This window comes from Phascolarctos cinereus, unplaced genomic scaffold (genome assembly GCF_003287225.1).
Source record: "Phascolarctos cinereus isolate Bilbo 61053 unplaced genomic scaffold, phaCin_HiC Scaffold_726;HRSCAF=1367, whole genome shotgun sequence".
Lineage (NCBI taxonomy): Eukaryota > Metazoa > Chordata > Mammalia > Diprotodontia > Phascolarctidae > Phascolarctos > Phascolarctos cinereus.
Window position 1 is genome coordinate 337,280,858 of NW_027556098.1, and position 13,821 is coordinate 337,294,678.

General features: G+C 36.6%; 1 protein-coding gene across 2 annotated transcripts in view; it reads left to right on the forward strand.

The window, feature by feature from the left end:
- The window catches only part of RB1 (RB transcriptional corepressor 1), a 184,702-nt gene that overhangs the window by 40,833 nt on the left and 130,048 nt on the right, over positions 1 to 13,821 (forward strand). For both annotated transcript variants that reach the window (XM_020993794.2, XM_020993795.2), the window contains exons 7-9: positions 2,617 to 2,727; positions 6,891 to 7,039; positions 10,827 to 10,904. In XM_020993794.2, the coding sequence (XP_020849453.1) occupies positions 2,617 to 2,727; positions 6,891 to 7,039; positions 10,827 to 10,904 (338 nt within the window). The remainder of the gene's footprint in view (positions 1 to 2,616; positions 2,728 to 6,890; positions 7,040 to 10,826; positions 10,905 to 13,821) is intronic.

The window sequence follows — 13,821 nt, forward strand, 5'->3', positions numbered from 1 at the left end:
GAGTACTGCATTTGCAGTCAGAACCTCTCAGTTTTCATTTTGGCACTGCCACTCATTACCTTTGTGACTCGGTACAGCTAAGTCTTGATTAGTGCAAATTATGAATCCTTTGAAATGGTCACATATTTAAAAGTGCACCATTCAAAGTTTTAATTATTTATAAATTATGGTAGTTGGTTCTAGCCAAGTGGAAATATGTAGTGGAAAATTGAATAATGCAACCCACTTCCCTGGGTTCATTATTCATGTCTCCTAAGCAGGACCTAACTGTATTACATTTCCCCTCTCCAGGCCTCTACTTCCCTATCTGTAAAATGAAGGGTCTGGGTTAGTTGATCTTTGTGTTTCATTAACTTTTAGTGAATTCTCCTTCAATTTCTAAATACTCACAAACTACTCTGTTAATAGTGTTCTATAATATTGCAAGAAATAGCAATCAAACTGATACTCTGTCTTTATTGTACAGACTTCCTTCTCTTCTGTTTGTTGTTGCTGTTTTTTTGATTGGGCTTACACTTCCAAATCTCTGAGCTTTCAGTGTCTCTCCCATTCTCCATGATCTTCAAAAAGATACCTGACAATGGCTCAGTAGTCTTATCTGCCAGTTCTTTCAATAACCTGGGATGTAGTTCATCAGGGCTGAGTCATGTGAATTTGTGAGGACAGCTAGGTATTTTCTTACTTTGCTGCTTATCTTGAATTTTTAGTTTCCAGAGAGATCATTCTCCTTGGAAGAAACAATAGAAATAAAATTTCAGTTCAGTCTTGCCTGTTCTACATCATCAGTGTTATCATTACCCTACCCACAGTCCAGTATTATCTGGATTAGTAGTTTGTTCACATGTAGAAGCTATTATTTTTCTCACTGTGTATTTTATTTCCTTTGAGCAATTTATGTAGACTTATCTAGGATGTAAGTATTTAGCTCACCTTATTGTCTGTGGTGCTATCATAAAGACTAACTAGAAGCATGACTTTGGACAAGTTGTTTAATTTTTTTGAGCCTCATTTTCCTAATTCCTAAAGTACAAATAATCATATTGCATTCTCTGTTTCATAGAATTGTTGTATACAAAATGCATTGTAAACTTTAAGGGACTATTGTTGAGTTTTTCAGATGTCGTATATTGACCATTAATGATTGATGTACATCCTTGAAAACAACGGTAGTACATCTTAATAGCCAAATTTGGGGTACATAGCAGTGTATTGCATGTTTCCATGCTGTACTCACATATTTTGAAAGCCTGCTTGAAATGTATTTCTGATACACTCTCAAAGTGGGTAAATGTATATGTATATGGGTATGTGCTGTAAATGTATATATGTATGTATACTCTTTTTTTTTTTTAAATATGAGGCAGTTTGGGTTAAGTGACTTGCCCAGAGTCATACAGCTAGTAAGTGTTATCTATCTGAGGCCAGATTTGAACTCAGGTCCTCCTGACTCAAGGGCCAGTGCTCTATCCACTGCACCACCTAGCTGCCCCTATATGTACATATATATGCATAGCCCTATGCAGGTATTTGAAATATATTTTACCTCTTTGTAAAATAGTGAACATTCATCTAATAGAGGGGAGGGAAGGGAATGAGCATTTGCATAGCTCCTACTATGTGCCAGGAACTGTGCTAAGCATTTTACAAATATTATCTCATTTGATCCTGACAACAACCCTATGAGGTAGGTGCTTGTTATCCCCATTTTACAGTTTGGGAAATGAAGGCAATTGATGACTTGCCCAAGATCACACAGCTAGTTAGTGTATGGAGATGGATTTGAACTCAGGTCTTTCTAGCACCAGGCCCACCTCTCTATCCACTGCACCACCTAGTTGCCCTCCTAGTAATGGTTAATATAATAAATTAGAACTTATTGATCTTAATCACTAGACTTAATGAAAAATGTGAACTTTTATTTCCAGAGGAAGACTGTGTGTGAAAAGTCCTAGTGCATTTTTAAGCTTTAATAGGTTAAAAGTGCACTAAGAATTTTGGAATAATATACCTACACACATACACATATACATATATGTGTGTGTATATCTCTCTCTATATACACAAATATATGCATATGTATGTGTGTGTATCCATCTATATAATATTACATATATGTACACTCATGTGCCTTGTGTGGAAATATATATAATAAATGCACATACTTATAATATCTGTTATTGTTACCTTAGAATACAAACTTTTGGAGGACAGAGGTTATTATATTTTTTATAGTGCTTATATTTTTATGTGTAGTTTATATATGTAAATATATGTATACCACTGGAGGCAGCATGGTACAAAGGAAAGATTACTGACTCTAGAATTAGAGGATCTTAGTTCAAATCCTAATTCTGATACTTGCTACCTGCATACCTTGGGCAAGTCCCTGTGAGTCTCAAAATCCTCATCTGTGAAATGAGGGGATTGGACTAGGTGACCTCCAAGGTCTCTTCCAGCTCCAAATCTATGATCTTATAAATAGATCGTTTGAAATATGTTTCCTCTTTTTGCAAAATAGTAAACATTCCTTTAGTATGGTTAATATACTAAACTTTTTACAACTTATTGATCTTAATCACTAGACAATTTTAAAAAGTCAACTGTTTTTATTTCTAGGGGAAGTATTACAGATGGAGGATGATCTGGTGATTTCATTTCAGTTAATGTTGTGTGTCCTTGACTATTTTATCAAACTCTCACCTCCTGCAGTGCTCAAGGAGCCATATAGTAAGTATTCCGTGATCTTATTCAATATTACTAAATACTGAAAAGGTATTTTTCTCAGTGATTATGCTCATATTATTTTGTGAAATCTGAAATTCTGACTTTAAATAAAAAACAAAAAATCCATAATTTAACATTTTATGATATAAATAAGTATTTATATATACACATGTATCTATATATACATATATTAAAATCAGTCTGGTGGCGTGAGGTACATGTATACATTTTATATGAGTAATAGCTTATCTGCTTTGTTTTGTTGTATGTGACTGACCTTTCTGAATATGAACTCCTGTTGTCTTTCACTTCAGTGAGTAATGAAATAAATATATTTAAATTAAAATAATACCCATTTTTAAACATTAAAAAGATTTTGACCAAAGACTGGGCTTTGGTTTGTATTAGTTGAGGTTGGATGACATTAATTTGTATTGTAATAAACACAGTTGTGAAACTTGGTCCATCTGTGTTCAGTAGTTCATGAGTAGGAACAGAGGAGGTGGTTGGTGGGAATAATCCAAGGCTGAAGTTTGGCGGCAATAAGATATGGGTACAAGGAATTCTAGAACTGTGTAGAGTTAAAACATCTGATCATTGGATTGAGATTGGTGAGGGAGGAAAGTAAAGTCAGAGTTGAGGTAATGGTCTGAGAAAGTACGGAGGGATGGAGAGATTGCATGTCTTGATGAGGGTGAAGTATTGGGTTTAGGAGGGGGAAGCATAAGAAGAGGTGGAAGGACAGGAAGTTATGGTCAGATAGGGAGATTTCAGACTTTCTAGCTAGGAAGTGGAATATTTATGAGTAATGGTAAAATCTAATGTGTGACCATACCTATGTGTGTCTGAGATGAGGTAAAGAAGTAGGTCATAGAATTTAAGGAAACTGAAGTATAGGAAAGTAAGAGACTGTTTCTGTGATACTGAAGTTCCTTAGTGTAAGGGCAGGAGTTGATGGGAAAGGTTTCTGGTGAACCAGATGCTGAATTCTTTGAGAAAGAAGGGAGAATGACCTGTGCATTGCAGTCACTAATATTTGAACTGGGTGGGAAATTTTGATTGAATGTTTTTCAAAGGTGTTTGAAAGGTTGCAGAGTGATGGAGATAAAGTTGAAGTCTGAAAGTGACAACAGGGAGCAAGGAGTACTCTGATTCCTCCTCTAGGACCAGTATAGGGGGATTGAGGGTTGAGCAATAAGAGGAGGTGTATGGCCAGTGCTAGAGAGGATAGGCAGGGATGCAGTGTTGCCAAGGCAGCTAGGTTTCAGTAAGGGCTAGTAAATGGAAGGAATGTGAAAGAAAGATTTCAGGATAAAGAGAAATTTGTTTGTCCTGAAATGGGCATGATGGATGGGATGGGCAGCATGGCAGTGGGACATGAGTGAGACAGGGTTGAGGTGATAGGGATGAAAGAATGGGAGGAGGGGGCTAGAAATAGTTTAATCCTAAATAACTTCTTTTTGATTAGTACATTCATAGGTAGAGAAACAGGAGAAGACATAGAGGTTATAATGGGTGGCAGATGGATAGTGAAGCCCACTGTCTCTAGGGAGTGTTGCAGAGGGTGATGGGCTGGGTCTTGGTCTAGGTTTGGCCTGACCTGTGGCTGCAGGTTCTCCTGCTCTTCTACTGTGGTGGCTGGTGGAGGAAGTAGAGTAGTGATAGTGGTGGTTCTCCTGCCCATCTCCAGCCCCCAGAGGTTATCTTTCCCTTTACCTTCCATGGCCAACCTTTCTTTTTAGTGCCCCCTAGTACTGGTCTTCCGGGCTGTGGTGGTTCTGTTAGCTAGGACTGGGTCTGGGATTGGCCAGCTTGTTCTTGCTTCTGTTAATATTATAGAGTGGCTGGTAGAAGGGGCAGGGGATAGTGGAGACGGGCTGGTGAGTGGTTGAGTGTTAGCTCCCTTATCCCCCAGGCAGATGGTACTGGTCGCCTGGACTTGGGCCTAGGTTTGGCCCTTACTTGCCAGCATATTCTTTTGTATTTAATGCCTCCCCTTCTGAAAGGCATAATTGCTTCATTTGTATTTGTACATAGTACAGTGCCTGGCACATGGTAGGTACTTAATAAATTGATTAATTAATAGATGGAATGCCTTGCTTGGTAAGACCAAGGTGGAAGGTACTTATGCTTAACACCATAAGGTACTAGATAAGATGTTTCTTCTATTCTGAGGCAATATATTTTGTACTAAGCGTGCATATAAGACAAATCTACATGATCACATGAACTGCAGAATTTTAATTGATTTTAGTTTCTCCAGGATTTTATTTCTTGATTGGTTTCTCTTAACATATTCATCATAGTCTATTATATTAGTATTGTTAGCTCTGGCACTCTTTCTTTTCATGGGCTCCCTTTCTCTTTCTCATATCCTATAGAGAGCCAGAGTTATAGAATAACATAGCACAAATATACATAAAAGCATAGTGCTTGATATATTTATTATAATTTAATATATACAGATTCCTCCTTGTTCTAGCAGATAGCTATGAGGATCAGCTTGTAGAAGTAGTAAGCCCCATTCCACTTTCCTTCCATTTTCATGGTGCTCAAAGACATCACTTTTTTCTTATTCCTATCCAAATGTCTTGCTATCATCAGTCTTGGAAATCCAGCCATTGTTTTTCATTATATAGTTGTTAATGTGGGCAAGTTAGCTTATTGTAGGTACTGCTTGTCCTTGAGTTCACATCTTTATCACTTGGCAATAGCTATAATAATTCCTTATTACTATCTCTTTCTTCCTTCCTTCTTTAGTTAATTCCATTTCTGAGATAACTGCTCTTCAGTCCTTACAGTGTAGCCACATCTCCAGCAAAACAGCACTTTGGAAAGAAATGGAAGAAGAGTCCTCTTAGCATCACTGATGCACCTGGGCCATTATCAAACTTTTGTGTCCTTAGATCTGAGCCAGTTTTGCCCAGGCCTCAATCGATCCAGACCTTTGCCAGTTAAACTCCTCAGCTTCCATAAATTGTATTTATACATCTGTTATAAGGATATCTCAATTTCTCACCAAGAGGTTGGCACATCATGTAGTGATTTTTGGGAGAGGGACTACTATCTCATTAAACTCTATTAAGATATGGAAGGTTTGTGCTGTTGGTGGACAAAGTGCTCGCACTGGTGAAATCATTTACCTTTTGAAAAATACTAAGTGTCTTTAATTTATCTAAATTGATTTAACATATGTTGTCCTGAATGTAGGCTGCACCAGTAAAAGGAAATATTTTTCAAAGGAAAAAACCTACTTATAAATTAAAGGTCTCATTCAAGCTTTTTATAATCTATATTTGGTGGTGGTAGTAGGGAAGTGTGACTCATTTTTGGAGCAATAAAGTGCAAAAAGGCTATATATTGGTAATGGATATTACCTTGAATTCAGAATCAGGAAGACTTCAGTTCAAATGTAGCCTCTGACACTTAAAAACTTCGTGACTCTTGGCAAGTAGCTTCACTTGTCTCAGTCTGTTTCTTCATCAGTAAAATGAAGATGTTGGTCTTGATGGCCTTTAAGGTTCCTCATGAGCTACAAATTTATAATCCTGTGATCTTATCTTTTAAACACTTGGCAAATTCTTATGAGTCATTTTTTTATGTTCTTTAAGGTAGAAAAATGTCTATTATATGTTCTCTGCAAACTCACTGCCTGAATAAGTTTGTAAACCAGATCCTTCCTTTTTCTCCTTTGTCAAACTATTAACTTGAGTATGGGGCATTGTATTTGTGTAAGTGCCATTGGTTTAGTCTAAGGGCTAGATCAGGGGTGGGGAACCTGTGGTCTCAAGGCCACATGTGGGCCTCTAGGTCCTTAGGTGCAGCCTTTTGAAAGTTTTACAGAACAAATCTTTTTATTAAGGGGATTTGTTCTGTGAAGTTTGGATTCAGTCGAAGGGCCACACTTGAAGACCTTAGGGGGCCACATGTGGCCTTGAGTCTGCAAGTTCCCTACCCCTGGGCTAGATATTGGCAAAATCTGTTATAAGCACCTAGTTTGTATGCTTAAAATATGAAATAGCAAGTTTTATTCTTGTGAGGAAGAATGGTTTGGAGGTAGGATAATGAAACTAATAGTCTTTTTGATAAGTTCTGTTATGTGTCAAATATTTCATTACATAGAACAAGGAATGTATTAACATTTATGGCCTATTTTGTTATTACAGAAACTGCAGTGAGTACATTATCTATTAATGGTTCACCCAGAACACCAAGGCGAGGTCAAAACAGGAGTGCACGGATAGCAAGACAACCAGAGACTGACACGAGAGTCATTGAAGTTCTTTGTAAAGAGCATGAATGTAATATTGATGAGGTAATTTTTACATCATTTTTCTTTGAAAGTAAAATTGGATCTAGGTGCAAATTTTGCTTTACCATAGGTTTTTTGTTCTGTGTATGTGATGCATATAATTGTATCAAACTTTTTTAAAGAATAAATTTTTATTGCTGTCTTTGGTTTTTAAATCCAACCTAATAAACATTTATTAAATGCCTATTATGTGCCAGGCACTGTGGTAAGCCCTGGAGATACAATTAATAAAAAGAGTTTACAATCTGAAGGGGGAAACAATACCCAAAAAAGGAGGCAGGAAAGCTGGGGGCGGGAGGCAGAAAAGGAACACCAGTGGAGACCTGCCACTAGGATATCTTATTCTGTGGAGCTGAGACCCAGCAGAACTGCAGATACAAAGTAGATTGAGCTGAGAGTCCAGTTTCTGGGAGGGGTTCAATCTTCCATCCTCTAGCCCTCTAATCTGAGAAGAGGAGACTGGGGGCGGTGGTGTTAATTAAAACTTGAGATAGCAGCATGGTGGTGAGTTTAGAAGTGATGAACTTATTGGGGGGGGGTGACAAGCTTGCTGTGCTGTATCCTTATTCCTTGAATTTGAAACTATGCAGAGCATCAGATGAAAAGTGAAGTGAATTAAGAGTCCAGTTTCTGCTCCTCTATAAAGGAAGGACAGGAAAATATATAAGGAAAACAAAACTTCAGGAAAACCTCATCAAACACAATTAAAAAAAAAAAAGGCTTGGTGTTAAATGTAATATTCCACACCTGTGGATTTGCAACTCTGCAAAGGAGAGGCGAGAACTGTCTTCTCTTACTTCTTCTTGGGGCCAAGCTTAGTCATTATAATTTTGTAATATTCAGTTTTGATTGTTTTGTTGCAGTCATTGTGTGTAGAGTTTTCTTTGGGCTGTCAGTGGATATGTACTTTGTTTCTAGTTTTTTTCTGGTAACAAAAAATCCTCTGATAAATATTTTGCTCTATGTGGAGCCTGTCTTTTTGTCATTAATCTCCTTGGGGTATATGCCTAGCAGTGGCATCTCTGGGTAGCTCTCCTGAATGTCCTTACTTTTCACTTTTCCCCTGCTAGCCTCCATACTTAATCAGGGATACACAAACTGACTCACAGGCTTGTTCTTGGGAATTTCACAGGGATTACCTTTCTGCAGCAGATAACCTGTCTGCACACTCCACACCCTTTCTCATCCTCTATCCTGTTGCAACAAACAGTAGTCATTGATGGGGAGGGGTGAAAGGAGAGGATCAGTCAGTTTGTCCATGAACTTTGATTAATATTTACTACTATGTGCCAAATCCAAAAAAAAGCCACAGTCCCTGCCCCGTCAAAGAGCTTAAAATCTAATGGGGGAAGACAACATACAAAAGGAAGCTGAAAATTGGGGGAAGAAAAGGGGCATGATGAAGTCCAATGAAGTACAAAGAAGTCCAAAAGAGTGCAAAGCCATGGGAAATGAAGAGATGGCTGGCCTGAGTTCCTTCATTAAAAAATATATATATATAGTATTTTTTTCAATTATATGTAAAGGCAGTTTTTACCATTCACTTTAAAAAATTTTTGAGTTCCAAATTTTTCTCCCTCCCTCCCCTCCCCCTAAAATGGTTAGAAATTTGATATAGGTTATATATGTGCAATCATGTAAAGCATATTTCCATATTAGTCACATTTATGAAAGAACCAATGGACCAAAAGGAGAAAAACCATGTGAAAAATAAAGTGAAAATAATATGCTTTGATTTGCATTGAGTACATCAGTTTTTTCTCTGGATGAGGATAGTATTTTCTATCATGAGCCCTTTGTAATTGTCTCCCATCATTATGTTGCTGAGAAGAGCTAAGTCCTTCATAGTAGATCATCACACAGTGTTGCTGCTACTGTGTACAAGGTTTTCTTGGTTCTTCTCATTTCTCTCTGCATCAATTCATACAAGTCTTTCCAGGTTTTTCTGAAATTCACTTGCTTACCATTTCTTATTGCACAATAGTATTTCATTACATTCATATACCACAGCTTGTTCAGCCATTCCCCAATGATGGGCATCCTCTCAATTTCCAATTATTTGCCACTACAAAGAGTTGCTATAAATATTTTTGTACATGTGGGTCCTTTCCCCTTTTTTGTGATCTCTTTGGGATGTAGACCTAATGTTGGTATTTCTGGATCAAAGGGTATGCACAGTTTGATTGCCCTTTGGGCATAGTTCCAAATTGCTCTCCAGAATAGTTGGATCAGTTCACAACTCTACCAGCAGTACTGCATGTGTCCCAATTTTCCTACATCCTCTCCAACATTTATTATTTTACTTTTTTGTCATGTTAGCCACTCTGATAGGTATGAGGTAGTACATCAAAGTTGTTTTAATTTGCATTTCTCTAATCAAAAGTGATTTAGAGCACTTTTTCATATGCCCATAGATAGCTTTGATTTCTTCATCTGAAAACTGCCTGTTCATATCTTTTGATCATTTATCAGTTGTGGAATGGCTTATAGTCTTATAAGTTTGACTCAGTTCTCTCTGTTTGAGAAATGAGGCATAGAGACACTTGCTATAAAGATTGTTTCCTGTCTTTCTGCTTTCCTTCTCATCTTGGTTGCATTGGTTTTGTTTGTGCAAAAACTTTAATATAATCAAAATTATCTGTTTTCCATTTTGTAATGCTGCCTATCTCTTGTTTGGTCTTAAATTCTTCCCTTATCCAAAGATCTGACAGATAGATTATTCCTTGCCCTTCTAATTTGCTTATGGCATCACCCTTTATGTCTAATTCATATGCTCATTTTCACCATATCTTGATATACGGTGTAAGATGTTGGTCTTTACCTAGTTTCTGCCATGTTGTTTTCCCATTTTCCCAGCAGTTTTTGTCACATAGTGAATTCTTATCCCTGAGTCCCTTCCTAAAAAGAAAATTTTAGAGTTCCTTCACCCTTCAACCAGAGGGGCAGAGATGTGGTGTGAATACAAAGGCTGATTGGATCTTGAAAGGTGAAGAGATCTCCCAAAGATGAGCATCCTTAGCTTTGAAATTAATGAGGTTTTTTGGATAGATTAACTTAAATATGCTTTGCTTAGGCTATTAAATTTATTCATTGAGTAGACATCAAATGACCAGTGAGGAAAGTGACCCAGAAGCTTATTGAGGTGGCTGAGAGAAAACTAGTCTAAAAATTAAAATTTGCCCATCGTGTCATAAATTTGATTGTTGAGAATCAACAGTAATTGAATATCATGGTATCAGTGAATGAATGAATAAAACATTTATTAAGTGCCTGCTGTGTTCAAAGTGCTGTGCTAAGCACTGGGGTTACAAATAGAAAAGTCAGATAGTCCATTCTCTCAAGGAGCTCATGTTCTAGTGGGAAAGACAATAGATATGGAAGTTTTTAGCTGCAAATCAGATGGAAAGGTTTCATGGTCCTTAGGGTACAGCAATGAAGCAGATGGTAATGCCTCTTCTTTCATGTCATTTTTACTGATAAATCATGTCAGTTTCTGATGCTGAACCATTTGCAATGCCAAAGACTTTGGTGATAAGAACTTGCTTTTTTGAGTTCTTAGTAGCTGTGGCTGTAGCACCTTCAGGGAGCAGTTGCCAGACCACATTTCTGCAGGGGTTGCTTCCAAGTATTAGCTGTAATGTATAATTATCAGCCAAATATGTAGATAATTATCTTTTGATTGGAGTGTTTCTAAAGTTAATATAAATGATAGAATTGAAGCAAATGGAAAGTGAATAATTACATTTTTAAAACAATCTTAGTGGTAATGTTCTAACTTGATTTTCTTCAGGTAAAAAATGTATATTTCAAAAACTTTCTACCCTTCCTGAAGTCTCTTGGTATTGCAGCTTCTAATGGATTACCAGAGGTAAGCTAAAAGATTTTTTCCTAAAAAAATTGATGTATCTTGTGATTTATTATAATTTTCTAACATTCTTAAATGTATTTTGCAATATATCATATCTTATAGCCAAGTAAAGAAATTTTATCTGGAAGAATGATTGATATGTGTTGTGCAAAAAAATCCTTTTGAATGTAAGATATAAATAAGAATTATGGCATATTTGTAAATTTCCCAAGTACTGTCTTTAGTAGCCTCCCTATAGTTTTCTTTAAAGCATCAGATTAAGGCTTCTAAATTTCTAGTTTTAATTTAAAAATGTTTAAATAATGTTTTAAAATGTTTTTGCTAAACATCTTTACATATGTTATAATTCAAAAAGTGATTATTTTAAATTTCCTTTGAAGTTATATTTCATATTTGAAGTACAAAGGCAAATACAGAGAAAAGAAAGTGTTGTATTGACTCTGGTCCTGTTTAGTTAGCTTTAGATTAATATGAACCCTTGGAACTCAGCCCAGGGCTTTTACTTCATAATTTCTGCTTTTTCCACTTTAAGTAGATTTGTGTAGAAGAGGCATTTGCCAAGGGAGACCTTCCTGCTCAGAAACTCTTTGTCCAAACACTTTGGGCTTTTTTTTTTTCAGTTTATATTCTAGCTTTAGGGTTTTCTATCACTTTCTTGTCTCCTGACCCCACACTCTAATTTGAATCTTGTTGATTCCTCTGTTGAGTTAAGAGGATTGAAGGATCCATTTCTGTCTCTTCCTTTATCCTTTCACTGTGGGGAGATTACTGAGCAGAAGCAGGAGCACCCCTTGGGATGAGTGGTTTGGCTGAACTTTGGGATAGAAGTAAATATCAGGCTGTTTTGTAGCATGAGCAAGGGAATGGGGTTTGGAGATATTAGTCCTGGGAAGTAGCTTTAGGAGGTGAAGGAAGCAAATAGTTAACCTAGAAATGTTGTAGAGAGATGTACTGATTGATGAAATACTTAGCCCAACTCCAATTGTGACTAAAGTGATAGAGAGGGGAAGAGATAAGGTGAGGGTAGTAGAGCTTGGGTAGGCTATGAGTTCCAGTGAGTATTTTGTGGTAATATTATTACTGCATACTTTAGAATAACTTGTGGGAGGAGAAAGGGGAGATGTTGCCCGCAACCAGATTGTACACCAAACGGAGAGGTGTGAAATAACTTGTGACATGGGCCAGGCGGAGCAGAATTACTGACTCAGTTTATTCATCTGAGGGTACAGGATATATAGAGAAAATCTAGCCTAACTTCAGAGAGTCCTCCCCGTGAGATACTCCCCAGAACATCTGCTGAGGATATGACAACATGAATTTCCTCGTTATCAGGGTTCCTAGGTTGGGTTGTATTTTCCAAGGTTTTCTGAGGCACCTTGGTGCCACCTGCATAGAGGAGTGAATGTGTAAATCTAAGGTTCAAAGAGTGAGAAGGAATGTGTCAGAGACCTCCTAATCAGGAAGGGATTGAAGAGCTGTACCACTTAATCATCGAGCCCTTACAGGTAAAAGCCTGGGCAGAGGTCAAACTCTGCCTTGGATCTTAAACCCTTATCAGACTCTTAAGATCAGCCCTCAACAGGGAGAAAGTGGGAAGTTTCTGGCAAATCATTTTATGTATTCAAATCTAAATATTTTAGTTACTAAGACATTGTAATTCATAGCTATATTGAGAATCATAGCTAAAATCATTCCAGTTTTGTGGAATGATGCTTTTGACTTTATAATTTAGATAATGGCATGTAGATTATGTAACATGTAAAGCAAATTAGGCATTTGGAAGTTATTCTAAATTCTAGGTCAATTGAGGTCTTTTCATCAAATATATTCTTTAAATACATTTATGTATCAAATACAATGTACTAACTGCTTTGAAGAAATTTTAGTAGGTAAGTAAAGATTAAATTAAACTTTTAATTTGTGAGCAGTAGAAGGCAGTGGGGAAAGGTGAAGCGGATTATTAGAAATTGTGGTATAGAGTCATGGGAACAAAGAAGAAAATCAAATTGTGATTGATGTGACTGGGTAATTTTTCCATGTTTAGTTTTAAATTTGTGATTAATTATCGCTATACATAAACTGCTTTACAGATGTGGCAGAGCTTCAGTACAGGTGAGTAGCATATCCTCTAGGAAGGTAGGGAAAGGAGAGGAAGTAAGGAAAGGAAGCACAAGTGCCATCCCATCTGAGGTATTGCAATGGTAATAATAGCTCTTTGAAGACAACAGATGGCCAGATGTGCTATACATGTTTGCTGTATATTTCAAATACTGACATTAATATGGTGATTTAAAAATAATTTGCAGTATGTAACATCATGCAATTTTTAATCTCTTGAATTTCTGAAGCTGATTACGTGGGATTTTGCTTGCCTCCAAATGCCAAGTCCTGGAAACACTTCTGAATAAATGTCTGCTTAACACACCTAAAATGACCCTATGATTTTCATCATAGTGACTTTTTTTCTTAAGCTTAATTTTTAAAAAAATGTTACTTGAAACTTTGGTTTACTAAAACTTGTCTTTTTCATTTATGTAATTATTCAGCATACAGAAAATAGCATGGATAAATGTCTTTGCTGTATTGTGGATGGGAATAAACCTGTGGGCAACTTTATAAACAGAAATGACAGCTTAAATTTTGAAATAAAATTATTCTAAGGAGATATTTGTATATGAATGTTAAGATTTAATTTCAAATTGATATGCCATAGCACTTTAAAAAAATTGTTTCTTATTTTAAAATTGCCATAGAGTAGAAGAACATTACTGGGGAAATAACATGAATTGGAAAGATAGGGAAATATTGTTTCTTTTCCCTGTTTTAAAAAGTATTAGAAACTTAACCAGTGCTTAGCACAATGTCTGATACTAAGTGCTATATAAATGCTTATTTTCTTCCCCTTCCCAACTCCTGC